The 15,655-nt window shown below is 39.2% G+C and overlaps 1 protein-coding gene across 1 annotated transcript in view; it reads left to right on the forward strand.

The window, feature by feature from the left end:
• The window catches only part of SRD5A3 (steroid 5 alpha-reductase 3), a 22,375-nt gene extending 11,631 nt beyond the window's left edge, over positions 1-10,744 (forward strand). The window contains exons 3-5 of the mRNA XM_027836685.1: positions 1,230-1,427; positions 4,787-4,918; positions 6,722-10,744. Coding sequence (XP_027692486.1) covers positions 1,230-1,427; positions 4,787-4,918; positions 6,722-6,981 — 590 coding nt within the window. The 3' untranslated portion in view covers positions 6,982-10,744. The remainder of the gene's footprint in view (positions 1-1,229; positions 1,428-4,786; positions 4,919-6,721) is intronic.
• The last annotated feature ends 4,911 nt before the right edge of the window (positions 10,745-15,655 follow it).

Below are 15,655 nucleotides of genomic sequence, written 5' to 3' on the forward strand. Positions count from 1 at the left end.
TGTGTGTGTGTGTGTGTGTGTGTGTGTGTGTGTGTGTGTGTGTGTGTCTGTGTCTGTGTCTGTGTGTGTGTCTGTGTGTGTCTGTGTGTGTCTGTGTGTGTCTGTGTGTCTGTGTCTGTGTGTGTCTGTGTGTCTGTGTGTGTTATTAAACAGTTAGTGGCACTCAAAGGGAGAGAAGGGGAAGGTCCAGAGCAGGGCTGTCCTGTAATTTGATTTGTCATGTGAAATGCAATTTTCCTGCTTTGGGTTTGGTTTTTAATTCACTGTCCCTTTCTGGTTCAGTCTGTGTCTCTATATGACTCTTCCTTGTTCTGTCTCTTAAATGACTTCTCTCCCCTGTCCCCACGTGGACCAGAATAAGAAAGGATGCAGAAGAATTCATCTGCATATGCAACATATAAATGCCTTTTCAGCTTTCCAAGGCTAGTCTTGTCTGCCCAAAGTTCTAGGAAGCACGGGCAGATCTTGGCCTTCCAAGATATAGGGACCTCCACAGGATGAAACCCATCCTCCCAAATAACTTCTCTTGTCTTTCAGACCAGATAATTTTTATCTGTCTGCAACGTGCTTTCCATATAGCTCAGAAAGTATCATTTATAGCAGGCCTACATTTTTCAAAGGCCGCCCAAAATCCTTTGGCGTGCCTGAAGGTCGTGAGTGGCCCTTGGGCTGCAGATTGTGTAGGCCTAATCTACAGCAGAGCTATGATAGGATGCTTAAGATAATTAATAGTAAACATTTTTGTAGCACCTACTATGTGCCAGGCACTGTGCTAAGCACTTTATAAATATCTCATTTGATCCTCACAACAGTCCTGTGTGATAGGTGTTCTTATTATCCCCATTTTATGGTTGAAGAAACTAAGGCAGGCAGCGGTTAAGTGACTTGCCCAGGGCCACACAGCTAGTAAGTGTCTCAGACTGGATTGAATTCAGGTCTTCCTGACTCCAGGTCTGGTGCTTTCTCGGTATCAGGAGAACAGGCTTCCCATTCCATGACTGCCACTTAATTAGCCAATGATGAAATGGGGCGGGGGGGGGGGAGAAACTGTGGACATTAGTTACTATATATCTATAAAAATGAGAGGTTGTACTAAATTGTCTTTAAGCTAAACTATTTAAACTAGTACTAAAGTCTCTTGCTCGAAGGTTCTATGTTTGACAGTGGGAAAACAGCTTCGGAAGCCCCAGGAGAGGAACATGCTGCGTGTGTTGTGCTCTCTGTTGCAGGTGATGAGCTGGTGCTGTCTGCCTTCTTGGTGCTAGTGCTTATGTGGCTCCACAGCGTCCGAAGACTGGTCGAGTGCCTCTTCATCAGCGTGTTCTCCGACAGCGTGATTCACGTGGTTCAGTACTGCTTTGGAATCTCTTATTATGTCATTATCGGCTTCACCGTGCTGAGCCAAGTGCCAGTTGACAGAAGGAATGGTGAGTGCCGGCTTAGCTCTTTGGGATTCATTAACAGTGTAGTTTGGGGCAGAATGCCGGATCAGGCATTATGGGAAATTCGAAAATTGGAGGATACAGCCCCTTGGGTTTGAGGAGCTTGTGATCTTTATGGCAAAGTGAGCAGCAAGCACAGATAGGCATTTGTAAGTACAAACAACAGAAGTGTATGCCTGAATATGATTTTGCTATTTCAGCGAGGGTGTGGTCCTCAAGGGGGCATAGGGGAGGTCAAGCTGAGATAGCAGATGGAGCCCTAGCCAAAGAACAATGGATACCTTTACCTGGCCCAGCTACTGCCTCTAACCACTTGCTCTGCTCAGGTTGCTACATTATGACTCCTGACCCTCTCCTCAGGGGAATGGTTTATTCAAATCCAGGTTTACAATGAGAAAAAGCCCTTAATCCTATGGCAAATAACAAAACATTCCCATCTCCTATAAGAGTGTAGGATATGGTACCACAGAGCCATTAATTTAGCATCTACTCCACATCACAAATAACAAGCTATTTTAATGGGACAGTCAGAGAAAAGAGGAAAAGAGTAGTATGAGATTGAAACTGAAATAGCATACTAAAATATTTTTAACGTTCCTTGTATTTGGAGTATTGGGTTCTTGACCTGGGATCCATAGATGCCAAAGATCTGACAGATTTCTGGAAGTCCATTAACTTGGAGGGGAAAAAATTGGGGATGAGGGAAAAAATTATATCTTTATTTCCATTAACCTCTCACTGAAATTAAGTATTTTCCTTAATTGTTTAAAAACATTATTTTAAGAAGGGGTCCACAATCTTCACCAGACTGCCAAAGGGGCCATGATACAAAAAGGCTTAAGAACTACTGATTAGAGGAAAATCAACTTTGTGAATTGTGTTTTAATTTTTAAATGCTACCCATAAACTTTGTCTTGACACAACATTTCCCTGCAAGCACCCAAGCAACACCCCTGTAAGGTACATTCCATGAAAACAGTTTAATCAGTTGTTAAGAGAAAGGAGCAATGTGTCCTTTAACTTCTATACAGTGGTATTGAACACTGTAAGAAATTGGGTTGTAGTGAGTGTTCAGTCTCAAAATGTTCTACCAGCATCTTTACATCTTTAGTGCAAGTTGGTTATTATTACAGCAGCTGTAGCACCTGGATTCCAGCACTGTATTTCTCTCTGACGTGAATCTCTTTTCTCCCAGGATCATCTTTCCCCATTGATTCCTAAAGGTGACACTTCCGTCATCTATACAAATTTAGATGGAATTTGCTGTATGTCTAATACTTAAGCAATGGTTCAGTTTGATTTCTACTACTCCATCTAAATTTCCCCAGAAGGCATCAGCAGGCTTTCAGAGGAGGCTTCTTAAATTATTTTTGTTCTTACTTCCTCTCTTTGTGCCGTATTTATTTTCTCCCTAGGTCATGACACAGCCAGGTAGATACCTCTGATAGTTCAATATCCCTAGAATAATATGACTCATTTAAGTTGCTCTGAATTTAATTAGCTAAATTAAATTGAGATGTGGTGTTTTTCATACTGAGAAGAACTTTTTTTGACACACTTTCAGCTACTGTCATGATTTTCACACATTCTTGATGAATACCAGACACCTTTGGGTTTTCTGCAATAAGAGCTCTGCTTTTTTTCCAAAGGGCTTTTGGCTGTTAGCTTCCAGCCTCCTCACTCCCCGGCACCTAGCACAGTGCCTGACACATAGCTAACACTTTATAAATATTTGTGTTTTGATGCGGTGATTGACATCACTCAGCTCTCCTGGAGCTGTAGGTCAGATTTTGTTTCCACTCCACTTGGATTGCTTTCTGAACTTCTCTTATGAGAACTCCAGGGAGAAGTGGGCACAGATGGACTTTAGAGTGCATTTGCCAGGTACTAGATACCGTAACCTTTATTGAACCTTCCCTTCACCCTACCCCTTCTAATAATATGGCCAGGCACCCATCTGCCAGGGTTGTTGCTCCAGTATTCCTACAGGGTCTTACTTGGACCTCTCCTTTTCCCTCATCCTACCTTCTGTTATCTTTATCTGTGTACTGGATACACATTTCTGCCCCACCTCCTTTATGGTAGTATAATTTAGCAAATGTTCCCTTACTGTTAATTGAAGCTTTGGCCATCCTATCTGCTTTCTAGGAAGGTCACCTGGAACGTTGCTGTCTGAGCCACCTGGTTAACAAGCCCCAAGTAAAATAATCTTTTAGGAGGAAGATTGTGCCATTTGCTATTTCATATTTTTAGACTTATTTATGGATTTTAAGATTTTTTTTTTTTTTTACCCCTGGAGATTCTTTTCCTGCAATTACATTCAAGTCCTATCTGTATGACATTGGGGAAGTCACACCTCTCTGGGTCTCAGATTTCTCATCTATAAAATGAGAGAATTGCACTAGATAACATCTCTTTTAGCTCTAAAACTCTGATCCTATAATCCATAAGACTCCTGTAACTAAGGATTAGGATCCCTTCACTCAGAAGGCATCTATCTACTTTTGCATCTGTAACTTGTGGTTTTTTGGGTTTGGAGTTTTGGTTTGTTTTTTGTTTTTTTTTAGTTTTCAGCATTCATTTTTATAAGATTTTGAGTTCCAGATTTTTCTTTCTCTCTCTTCCTTCTCCCCTCCCCATGACAACAAGCAATCTGATGTAAGTTATACGTGTACAATCATGTTAAACATATTTCCACATTAGGCATGTTGAGAAAGAATTCATTTCTGACCCCTCCCATCAGCTTCTTAATTTGTCTTCATGGTAGATTTGTGTAGTATGCAGAAGTAATGACTACTTTCCATTTTTCTAGAAACTTTTCCTGACATTAGAACAGAATGAATCGCCTTTAAGCAAAGCTTTTGAACAGAGATTTATTTACAGTTGTTTTGTGACGTAGATAGAGCCCACTGCTTTCCCTGCCACAAACCTGTCACTGTACTTTTTCATGGTGGAAGTAATGGTACCCCACAATCTTATGTATCATATCATTATTGCTAGCAAGAGCAATAGGTCCCCATTTCTGAAAGGGGACATGACCTAGAGTATGATGATGGAGAAAAATATCTAGTAGTATAGGATTTTGTGCCAGTGGCTCCAGAATTTGTCAGCCAATGGAGAGCAAAGCTGACCCTTGTCTAGAGAACTGAAGGGAAGGGGAGTTTCTCCATTCTGCATCCAGACAAGCGTACCTTCCAGGTCCTGAAGGAGAAAATCAGACTGGTGGGATAGATACATGAGTTCTGCCCCTGAGCTAACTCAACAAGGTTTTTCTTTTTTCAAACATGCTATATTTCTGATAACAACATTTTACTAATCAGGTAACTGTCACATCACATCCACAGTTTACACAGGGAAAGGTCTGTTGATGCAAACACGTTGGTTCCATATCCTGGGGATGATGATGTACGTCTGGTCATCTGTCCATCAACACAGGTGCCATGTCATCCTGGCTAATATGAGGAAAAATGATTCAGGTGAGCTTATTGAAATTTCCAGCCTATAATTGCCCATCTTCAGAGACAATTGTTCTTTTCTTCACTCACCAGACATATATCTTAGTGCAAATCACTTTACCTATCAGGGTCTCAGTTTTCTCATCTGTAAAATGAGGGGTTTAGACCAGATGATTTCTATCCCTTCCAGCTTTAATGTTCAAAGATTCTTACATTTTTCAGACATAGCTGATGTGTTGCTTTGTTTTGCTTGACAATCATTTGTTATGAGGAAGGGTTTGGGGAGAGGTGGTGCACAAAGAATTAGTGGGTAGTAATAGAGATTCAAAAAAAGAGCATCTATAAAACATTTTAAAATATGCAGAAGAAAAATAGAAATTCAGAAAGGCACGATAACAGGGCAGTCTTGTTACTACCGTGTTAAAATTTAGTAAATGCTAAAAAAAAATCTAACAAGTTTACAATTTTACATTTAAACCTCTTTTTTAATACTTGTACATTGAAATGTACATGTTGGGTGATTAGGTTTATAATTTAAAACATTTAAAATAAACAAAATTCTGTGATTCTAAAGTGCTATCCTGTTGCCCACCTTTTGGACAGACATCTTGACATCGGAGAAACGGGATAATACTACTACCAGCCACCTACCTCCTAGAGTTGTTGAAAGCATACTATAAAGTATTAGCGACATTTGTCATGGTTCCTATTAGAATCATGAGAAAGGAAGAGAAGAAAACCCAATTGGTCAGTTAACTGCTTTTCTAGTAAAAAAAAAAAAAAAAAATTGGTGAGGAATAAATTAAATCCATTGACAACGAGGAAATTTTGGAATTCCTAAGAATATGGAGCTCCTAATTCATGTGCTCACTGTCTTGGGGGGTATGGAATTCTGTTGCCTTACTTAGCGTTTATTTAACATTTTATGCCTCTGAAATGCACAGATAGTAAGTATTTTTAATTCCTTTCTCCAAGAACCTTGTAAGTCTTGTCTAATTTGGAATACTGACTCTGAGAGATCCTATCTTGGCCTCAAACTACATGTAAATATGCCAGGGTAAAAAGAAAAATTTTAATTTATAACCTCTCAAACTTTAGCCCTTTGTTTATCCATCTGCAGTTACCCTGCTCTTTAAGTTGTCTTTCCTTCTTTAAAAGTAAAATTAAACATCAGCCTTTGGGATAGGTTGTTTCTACATTTGTAATGGGTTGTTGTGAGAGCAAAGTGAGCTATTTAAGAGGTTTCGCAAACTTTGAAATGCTAGCTGCTATTGTTGTTGTTATATGCAAAAATACAAGATAATCAAGCCCCAGAAAGTAACCTTTAACTCAAAGTATACTTTTTGGCCTAAAATAATCCAGATAATTTACATGGTTAGCCTGAGAATCCTCTTATTTTCTGAATTGGCCTGCCAAGTGGTTGGTTGTTTCTTCTAATAAATTCAGTTTTGATCTAAAAAATTAAGTCTTTTATAGAAAGTTGTCCTTAACATGTAATGATCTCAGTTTTTGTCATCAAGCTTATATAAAAGATGAGGTTATCACATTAAGTTGGGATTTTTTTTTCAAATACAATGCTAATTATCTCTTTTTTACACAAACTTTTTGTACTAGTTTTTATTTTATAATTATTAATGTTTGGCTTTCTGAATTGTATAGTTTTTTATATAGAAATTAGTCATATTATTTCAGGGTTATGTGTTTTATATGTAGGTAGGTGAGACTAATATAGACACAAGTATAACTGCATGTTTTCTGGAGCATGAACTCACTTCAAAAAACACCTTCATTTCAAATTCATGCTGTGTCTTTTTTTCATTTCAGGAAAGGTCATTCACTCTAACTACAGAATTCCTTTTGGAGACTGGTTTGAATATGTTTCTGGCCCTAATTATTTTGCAGAACTGATGATCTATGTGTCCTTGGCCGTCACCTTTGGATTCTGTAATTTTACCTGGTGGCTTGTGGTATCATACGTCCTCTTCAGCCAGGCCTTGGCTGCTGTTTTGAGCCACAAATTTTACCTGAGCAAGTTTGACTCCTATCCAAAGCATAGGAAGGCTTATGTGCCGTTTTTGTTTTAAGATTGTCTGCATCTTAAAAACAAACAAAACAAAACCTTTTCAGATTCTGAGCAAGAGAATTTACATTCCCAAGAGCAAAAGTGATGAGATAATGGTGTTAAGAGGAGAATTATTTGTTGCTAAGGCTTGGTGTGCTGGACAGAACTATCCAAAAAGATTGCTTCCATTTTTATATGAAAACCAGAATGGATAAAATAGCCTCATGGACAGAAAGAAAGAAACTTCAAGAAATAAGTGGAGGATTTCTAGGAGGATTCTAGTTCTACTTCATCATAAGTGGAACTTAGAAAGAAAAAAAAAAAAACAACTGCAATGGATGAGACTTTTCTAGGCCACTTCAAAGCACACCAAGAAGAACTATTACTATGTTTCAGGAAAAAAAAAAAAAAAGAAGAGGAAGAAAGAAATAAGATGGCCTGTGGCTCTGGATGGTTTGTCTAGTCAGTGTGAGGTTTACTAACTGGGCTGTACAGCAGAGGCCCATCAAGAATGTAGGACACTCCTCCAGTCTTTTTTGTACTGTCTTAACATCTGAAGATGACAAAATATTGCAGCAGCTTACAGGCGGTTTCAGGGAAAACAAGTTTTTTGGAGCTATCTTGTGCTTTTGCAAGCCACTATCAGAAAGCTCCAAGAACTTGGAAGCACGTATAGACTCCTTGCTTGGTTCGCAGTCTAACTTGAATGCTCAGCGAAAATCCCATTTTCAGGTTGCATGTCATGGGACCACCTTGTAGTTGCAAGCTTCTTAAAATGACAGCTTTTTTGACAGGTCAAGAGCTAAGTTGTCTTGAACTGGCTGGCTCCTGGATGCTTTGTAGCAAATAGCGCTGGACGAAGTTCTCTCATTATCATTGTCCGACTGACTCATGTTTACCTGAGTTGGTTTCCATTATGTGAGGAGCCTTCAAATACCCTAACCTATTGGATTTAATCATTTAAGCAGCACTATGTAAACAAATGGTGACATGCTGACTAGCCTCCCCACAAAAGTTATTGATACTTAACCTTTGAAAGACTTAAAGTATTTCTGTTCTCAGACTGAAAAAGTTCACCTTTACGTAGGAATGGGATAATGTTTACACTTCTAATAATAAGCCGTTAAGAATTAAGTATCATCCTTGATTAATGAAAGAATGATATGTAATGCATGAGCAAAGGATCCCTAAGCAGGAAAATATAGTCCAGCCCCCTCATTGGAATTCAGTGCAACATTAAGAATATAGCACCAGACTTTCCGTTTTGTAGGTTGATATTACTTCTAAGTCAAATTACTTTTCAGCTCCCTTACGGTAATCTTGAGTTCATAATTTTAAAAGCGCAAAGATGTGATGACTGTGTTGTCCTCTAAGAGCAAGTGCTTTTGTCATTGGCTGGAGGTGTAATGATGCATAATCCAAAAACATTCTATTCCCTGAAGAAGTACAGATAAATCAGATGCTATTGTTGACCTCTTTTCTAACTTCAGGTTTTTTGCTAGTATCAAATATATGCCTGACTAGGCACATTCTAAAGTTATTATCCTATTCTTACAGAAACACTGCCCTTTGTGATTATATCTAATTTTGTGAATAGGAGATATTAGTGTGTTTACCTCAACCAAGTCAATTATGTTTTCTGGTATGTGTATGCCATGTAACTATACAATTAGGACAATTGTATAGATGGTAGTAGAAGCAGGGAAAGAAGAGGGATGTGAGCCATTGTTCCTTTTGAGTTTATGCAAAAGCTGCTTAGATTTCTAAGAGTTACGGTTCAGCTGACCTGTCATCTCCCTTATAAGTGAATATTTGTAACACAAAACCATTATCCTCTACTAATGGGAATCTACCTTCTTACATGTTACTACAGAATCCTTTTTTTCCCAAAAAAAAAAACCATTAGAAGCTTCTTCCTCTCTTTTGTTTTCTCCCTTAATCTTCACTTCATTAGAAACCATGCTCCTGCTGGCCCAAATATAATCTATGCTTTTCTCCCCTCCCAAATGTGGCTTGTATGAAATTTAAGTGTAGTCTATAAGCTTTGGTGTTTTGGGTTTTTTATTTTTCTAGTTTGTCTCCATGTATTTGTCTTTCCTTTCAGATTTAGCAGTACAGCCTATATTCAGACCAATGGTGTAAGGTTTTCCAGAGAAATACATCAGTTATCAGGAGTAAAGGGAGACTCTTTAGCATAGCTCAGGAATGAAACTACTTCTACTCTGGCAATGTCAAACACATTACAGTCACTTATTGATTTAAGCCCATATGGTACAAATAATCCCAAACATCAGAGAATCAGAGTCATTTGTATTTGGCTTTAGAAGACATTTTTCCAACTCAATATGGGAATATAGACTATAGCAGCAATGTGCTAAGCCCAACAAGGGCTGGGCTTGAAATCGGGAAGACCTAGGTTCAGATCCCATCCTCTGCCGGTTATTAGCTTTGTGACCCCTGGGTAAGTCATGCAACTCCCTAGGATTGATCTACCAGATCATAGAGGGGTCATAATGTTCATTAATTGAAGGAGTTCCCTATGTAGGGAAATCGCCCATCTTTTGAGTTTTTGTATTTTAGAATTTAGATCTGTCTGATATTCCAGGAATTTAAAGGACTTCAAACCAAATAATAAGTCCCCTGTGCAGAAGTCACTGTTACTAGAAAGTTCTTAAGTTTCATCATTCTGTCTTCCTCTTCCTGGTCCTCTTTATCTCTTTCTAATTTTCCAGGATAATTTGAGTTACACTTGTAGAGACAATTGTTTTGATTTTTAAAGCCAGAGAGGTCCAGTTGTAGAACCCAGATGTGGGCTGGAGCCTAACATCTGCCTCCCAAGGCCCTTCCAGCTTTTGTGGGGCCGTAGACTAAGCAGGGGAAGTGGGAAGGTCACCAGAGGAGCTGAAGGCAGAGAAAAGAGACCTGAGCCAGCCATTGGCCATTGACTTGTTACCTTTGGCTAGAGAATCCTTGCAAAACCGGAGTCAGCATTGTACTCTGAAGGATCATGGTGAACAGCTCTTTGTACCTAAGTGAAAGCTGTCAAATTCTTGGAAAATTCCACAAATATCCTACTCTGCCAATGTAGAAATGTTGCAGTGGTAGTATAAAGTCTTGAGTTCTTCAATTGGCTGCCTTTGGCAATACTGAGGATTAACTCAATCTCTCTGACTTTGTCTGTACAATATAAAAGATAATCATGTGCTACCTCATAATAACATCGTGTGGCTTACCTGGTGACCAAAAATGTACTGAGAAGAAGTCATGTGTGTGACTCCACAGTTTAGCTCTCACCCTTGTATACTAGTGTTGGCCTTCAATAAATATAATTTGGTTAGCCTTATCCCTTAATTATGTTCTGTACTTCAAGGATCCAAAATTTAATTTGTGGGGGTCTCCCCTCTGCTGATGCAGATGACAAACCAACCTCTACACAAGCCTTAGTAGATGTTTTCATAAATTGTACCCTCTTCTCCCCTCCTCCCAACCCCCCCCCAAAAAAAATGTATACAATGGCCAGCCTTCTAGTATTTTGTCTCTCAGCTTAGCTAGGCTGGTCTGTAAGCAACAGACACACAGTCTGTCTCTGGACCCCTTCATGGAGCCTTTTTAGCTTGTTATGGCTAGAACTGGGACTCTGCTGGCATGGCCTTTGAGGGCAGAAGGTCTTCATCACATCATGATAAAGCATTAGGCCCTTAGGGAAGCAGTTGTATTTTGTATTATATATTTACTTCAGTTTACTGGTGCTCATAGATATCCTGCAATAAAATAATTTTTCCAGATTTTCTTTTCCTCTGTATCTCTTTTTCCCCTGTGTATTTTTTTTTTGCCCCCCCGTGCACAATTTAATGGTAATGTTTGGGTAACGTCAGACTCACCATAAAATTAAAGGAATAATGTTACACAGCATATTTCAAACTCTGTTTTATTGTTAGAAGACCTCATAAAATACTGACTCAACAGTTGCTAGCAGTGGCAGTTTTGTAGGCCTCATGACCTGCCTAGTCAAATTTTGCCTTAGGTGCACACATCGTGCATCAGTATGGTATTTACCACTGGTAAATTCAGTTACAAGAACACACCCAGAAGGTTATGTATATCGCACGGCCCCAGAAGTACCACATACTGTATAGTACTTTAGTGTTATTCACTCCCCCTCTTAAAATAACATTTCTTCTCAAAAAACATGAATTTGGGTGTGAAGAGAAGTAAAACTCAACCAGCCAAATGGTGTTTTTGAAGACCTATTCTGACCAATTCTAGGGTGGGCATTTATGGGAAATACAAAAGAAGTGTAAGACCTGTTTGCTGCCCACAAAGATAATTATTTCCCTTTTATTTGGGGGAAGACACAAGAAAGAAAAATCTCCCTCCCTCCCCATGTTTGAGTGGAAATGTGTGGGTCTGGAGTTCTTTTGGCATTTCTATTATATCATAGGTATTAGCTTATACAGTTCATTCTTAAGGAAAGGCTCCTATTTGCTGGAATCCCTGTGATAGGTGAATAAAATGGTAAACTAAAAGCAATTAGGGAACAGAGAAGTGCTCCTGGAAAAAAACATTCTCAGATACAAAAGATGGCTCTTCTTTGGAGTTCCTCATATCCACTTAGAAAGAGAAAGCAGTCAGGAGTAGCTTTGTTCTCTGTCTCAGGTAGCAATATGAATGACTTTTTTTTTTTTTTTTGGCAGTTGGGGTTAAGTGACTTGCCCAGGGTCACACACAGCTAGTAAGTGTCAAGTGTTTGGTCTGAGGCCAGATTTGAACTCAGGTCCTCCTGACTTCAGGGCTGGTGCTCTATCCACTGTACCACCTAGCTGCCCCCATGACTTTTTTTTTAAAAGGTTGTGTAGTTAAGGGTTAGGTATAGAGACAACTCAATTTTTCTCAGGCTGCCATGGGTAGCCTGAGGTAAAGCACTAGGCCTCTGTTTCACCGAGATGTAAAATGAGATAAGTACAAGATTAATGTTGGCAGAAGGTATGAGCAGCAATTTTCCAATGACAGGCATTCTAGGAGTACATGCAGGTTACTAAGAAACTGTTGTAACCATCTATTGTCTGAGGCTGAGGAAAGAAAATGAAGGATAGTTAGAGGAAACCTGAGAAACCTGTGCTGGGTTATGACCCCATCTCCATGCTTCCTTCAGGTATCTTTAGGAAAGGCCAGGGGTAGGGAACCTGTGGCCTCGAAGCCATATGTGACCCTTTAACTGATTTGGATTCAGTCAAAGGGCCACACTTGAGGACCTAGAGGGCAACGTGGCCTTTCCCTCACCCCCGGGAAAGGCAATTACTGAAAACAGGTGGAAGAGTATTTGCATTTCAGAGTGTTAAAGTTCAGTTGTGTTTACCAAACAGACCTTTTTTTCTTTTTTTTTTCTTTTTTTTTTTTAGCTTGGGCTCCCATGCCTCTAGTTCTTATGATTCAACTTAAAAAAAAAAAAAATTCCCACTGTTTCTTTACTTTTGATCTTTGGACCTACTCTCTTATGGCCCTCTACTCTGACCTTGACTTTTTGACGTGAATTTCATAAAATCCATGGTGTCATTCTCCCTCTTCACCTCAAAACCTCTCTATAGCTCCCCCCCAAAAGTCTCCTTTTTGTCTCTGCCTCTTCATACCATTTCTCCTGCCTCTTTCAGAACCTTGCTCAGTTATCTTCTTTCTCATTGACCATCTTCTCTACCTTCCAGAATAATAATTATTAATAGTTATGTTCAATCTGAAGTATAATGAATTCAAAATCCAGAATTCAAAAATCTATATACGCACAGTGCCTATCACATTGTAAGCACTTAATACATTTTTGTTGCCTTGTAAGCCTTTCCCACTTAGGGGAGATAGCACAGTACAGTAGAAAGAGTGGACTTAAAATCAGAAGATCTGGGTTTGAATCTTAGCTTAGCTCTTTGCTACTTATATGACCTTAGAAAGTCAATTATCTGGGCCTCAGTTTCCTCATAGATAAAATAAGGGGTAAGATATATGATCCCATAAAACCTGAACTTGATACTAGCTCAATAAAGATAAAGGCTTCTTTGGGATGGAAAAGGAAATAAGTGGAGCCCCAATTACGTACAGCCCCCTTGCAAGGCTTTGGGGCCAAAATCATTGTGCATCTGCTGCCTTTTGTTGAGGCAACAAAGTGCTTTTTCAGCCATAATATGGTTGGGAATAGGACTGAACCTGTGATTTCTCTGATATACTGATATATATTGGAACCCTCCATGAAGACACTTCTACCAGGTACAGATCTGTATCTTCTCTGACTTGCCTAGTGACAGCCAGCATGTATTGGAGTTGGGACTCAAACCCAGAGTTTCCTGAGAGCAGCTTTGTAATCACTGGCCATGCTGACCCTTGAAATCATAGAAAAGCTTTGTAAATTTAAATAATTTTTTTAGTTTTGTTCTCCTTGGTAGAAATAAGTTGGGCCTAAATGTGGGAATCACAAAATTTATTGAATAGTTCCTGTCTTCTTACTGTCTTAGTAAATAAACAACTGGCCTCTCTACCAGTTTTATATACCCCAACTGCAGAAGCCCAATGTGTGCCATCATTTTCTGAACTCCTGTTTCCCCAAACTATTACCTCTACTGAACATCCTTCTTGCCCTCAAGGGCACCACCATCTTCCCAGTTACCTGGACTGGAAGCCTACATGTCATCTTCAACTCTTCACTCTCACCTCCCACCACATACCCAATCTGTTGCCAAGAACTGTTGATTCCATCTTCGAAAAGTCTCTTGTAGCATCCACTTGGAGAGACACAAGTACCACACTGTTACAGGCTCTGATCATCTCAAGTCTTCCCTCATGACAATTCATCTTCAACTCAGATGCCTAAGCTTTCTGTCAAACCCCCTCCATACACACACACACACACACACACAACTTGTGTAGACAACTTGTGATATATCTATTAAACATACATATCAAGAGGTAAAACTATACAGAAGATTAAAAGATATTTCACTACAAGGTCAGTGAAACTGGGGGATAGAAAGCCAAAAACTTACACGGTTGTATTTGGTCACAGAGTTAGAAGTGGGTAAGTGATATCTTTTAAAAAATTACAGAACATTTAGTTGAGGAAAAATTCATGATGAAATGAAATTTATCCTTCTGTAATAAAAAATTAAAAATTCAGGTTTTTGCTGACTCGATTTATACACAATATAGATTGAAACTCTTCCTTTGACAGCATCAGGAGAGTTGGCAAGAAGCATCACCAAAGTCTTTTGGGACCTTCTAGTAATACAAGCAAATTTTTTCCCCTTAAAATAAAAAAATAAGAAAAAGATCCATTTGTCAAATAAGTCAGATGCTGCCTCTTCTTACACACACACACACACACACACGAATATACACTTAATAGACTCTAGTAGTTCTATATTACCTGTAGGAAAAAAAAGAAAATCCTCTGTTTGGCTTTTAAAGCTCTTCATAATCTGGCCCCTTTTTATATTTACAATCTCCTTACAATTTGCTCCAGTCAATCTATATTCTAGTGATACTGCTCTCCTTGTGGTCCCTAGCACAAGACTTCTATCTCCCAACTCTGGGTGTTTACACTGGCTGTCCCTTCCTATGTCTGGATTCTAAATTTAATAGTCAAATGGTACAGAGAAGTCATCTTCCTCATTTCCTGTCTAAGGTATCTATATTGCTTTCTTCTTATGATTTTGTTTCTCAAGGCTACTTGAAATTCAGCCTGCCCTGGAATTTAGGATAACCATATAACTAGGGCTCATAGTAATTGATTTATAAGCAAAAAAAGTAATAGGGATAGTATCCCCTCTTCATTCTCCAACCTGGTCTCATTCCCCTGGGCAGCACGGGGCATTTTGTGTTACAGCATGACTTCCTTCCATGACGTTCTAAAAGTTTAAAACTACCTCTCAAGCCTGGAGTGCCCTCCCTCCTTGTTGCTGCGGCTTCCTGGCTCTCCTAGCTTTCTTCAAGTCTCAGCTAAAATCCTACCTTCTGCAATCAGTTTTCATTAAAGCTCAAACCTCCCTTCTGAGATTACCTCCAATTTGTCTTTGTATAATTGCTTGTACATAGTTGTTTGCATGTTCTCTTACCCATTAATATGTGTGCTTCTTGATGATAGGGTTTGTTTTTGCCTTTCTTGGTATGCCTAGGCTTAGGACAGTGCTGGCATGCAGTAAACACTTAATAAATGTTTGTTTACTATTGACTGACTGACATTTATGAAGCACTTTACATTTATTCTCTCACTTAACCTACAAATAGGTGTTTAAAAAAAATCTTCCCACCAACTTGCTACCTTCTCAAACTGCTGTCTTATTTCTCACCTTTCCTTGCCTTCACTCCATCATGAATACTTAATTATTTTTTTCTTAAGGCAATTGGGGTTAAGTGACTTGCCCAGGGTCACACAGCTACTAAGTGTCAAGTGCTTGGTCTGAGGCCGAATTTGAACTCAGGTCCTCCTGACTTCAGGGCCAGGGCTCTATCCACTGCACCACCTAGCTGCCTTTGAATGGTTAATTATTAAGTCTGGCTTTGCTCACCAATTCTCTTGACGCTGCCCTTCAAGCATTTAATGCTGTTGACCACTGCCTCCTTCTTAAAGTTTCCTCCTTGGCTCCTGTGATCATCTTATACTATCTTGGTTCATCTCTTACCTTTCTGACCATTCCTGGCTTATTCATTGCTTCTTT

Source organism: Vombatus ursinus, unplaced genomic scaffold, assembly GCF_900497805.2.
Source record: "Vombatus ursinus unplaced genomic scaffold, bare-nosed wombat genome assembly UNPS02014818.1, whole genome shotgun sequence".
NCBI classification, from domain to species: Eukaryota; Metazoa; Chordata; class Mammalia; order Diprotodontia; family Vombatidae; genus Vombatus; species Vombatus ursinus.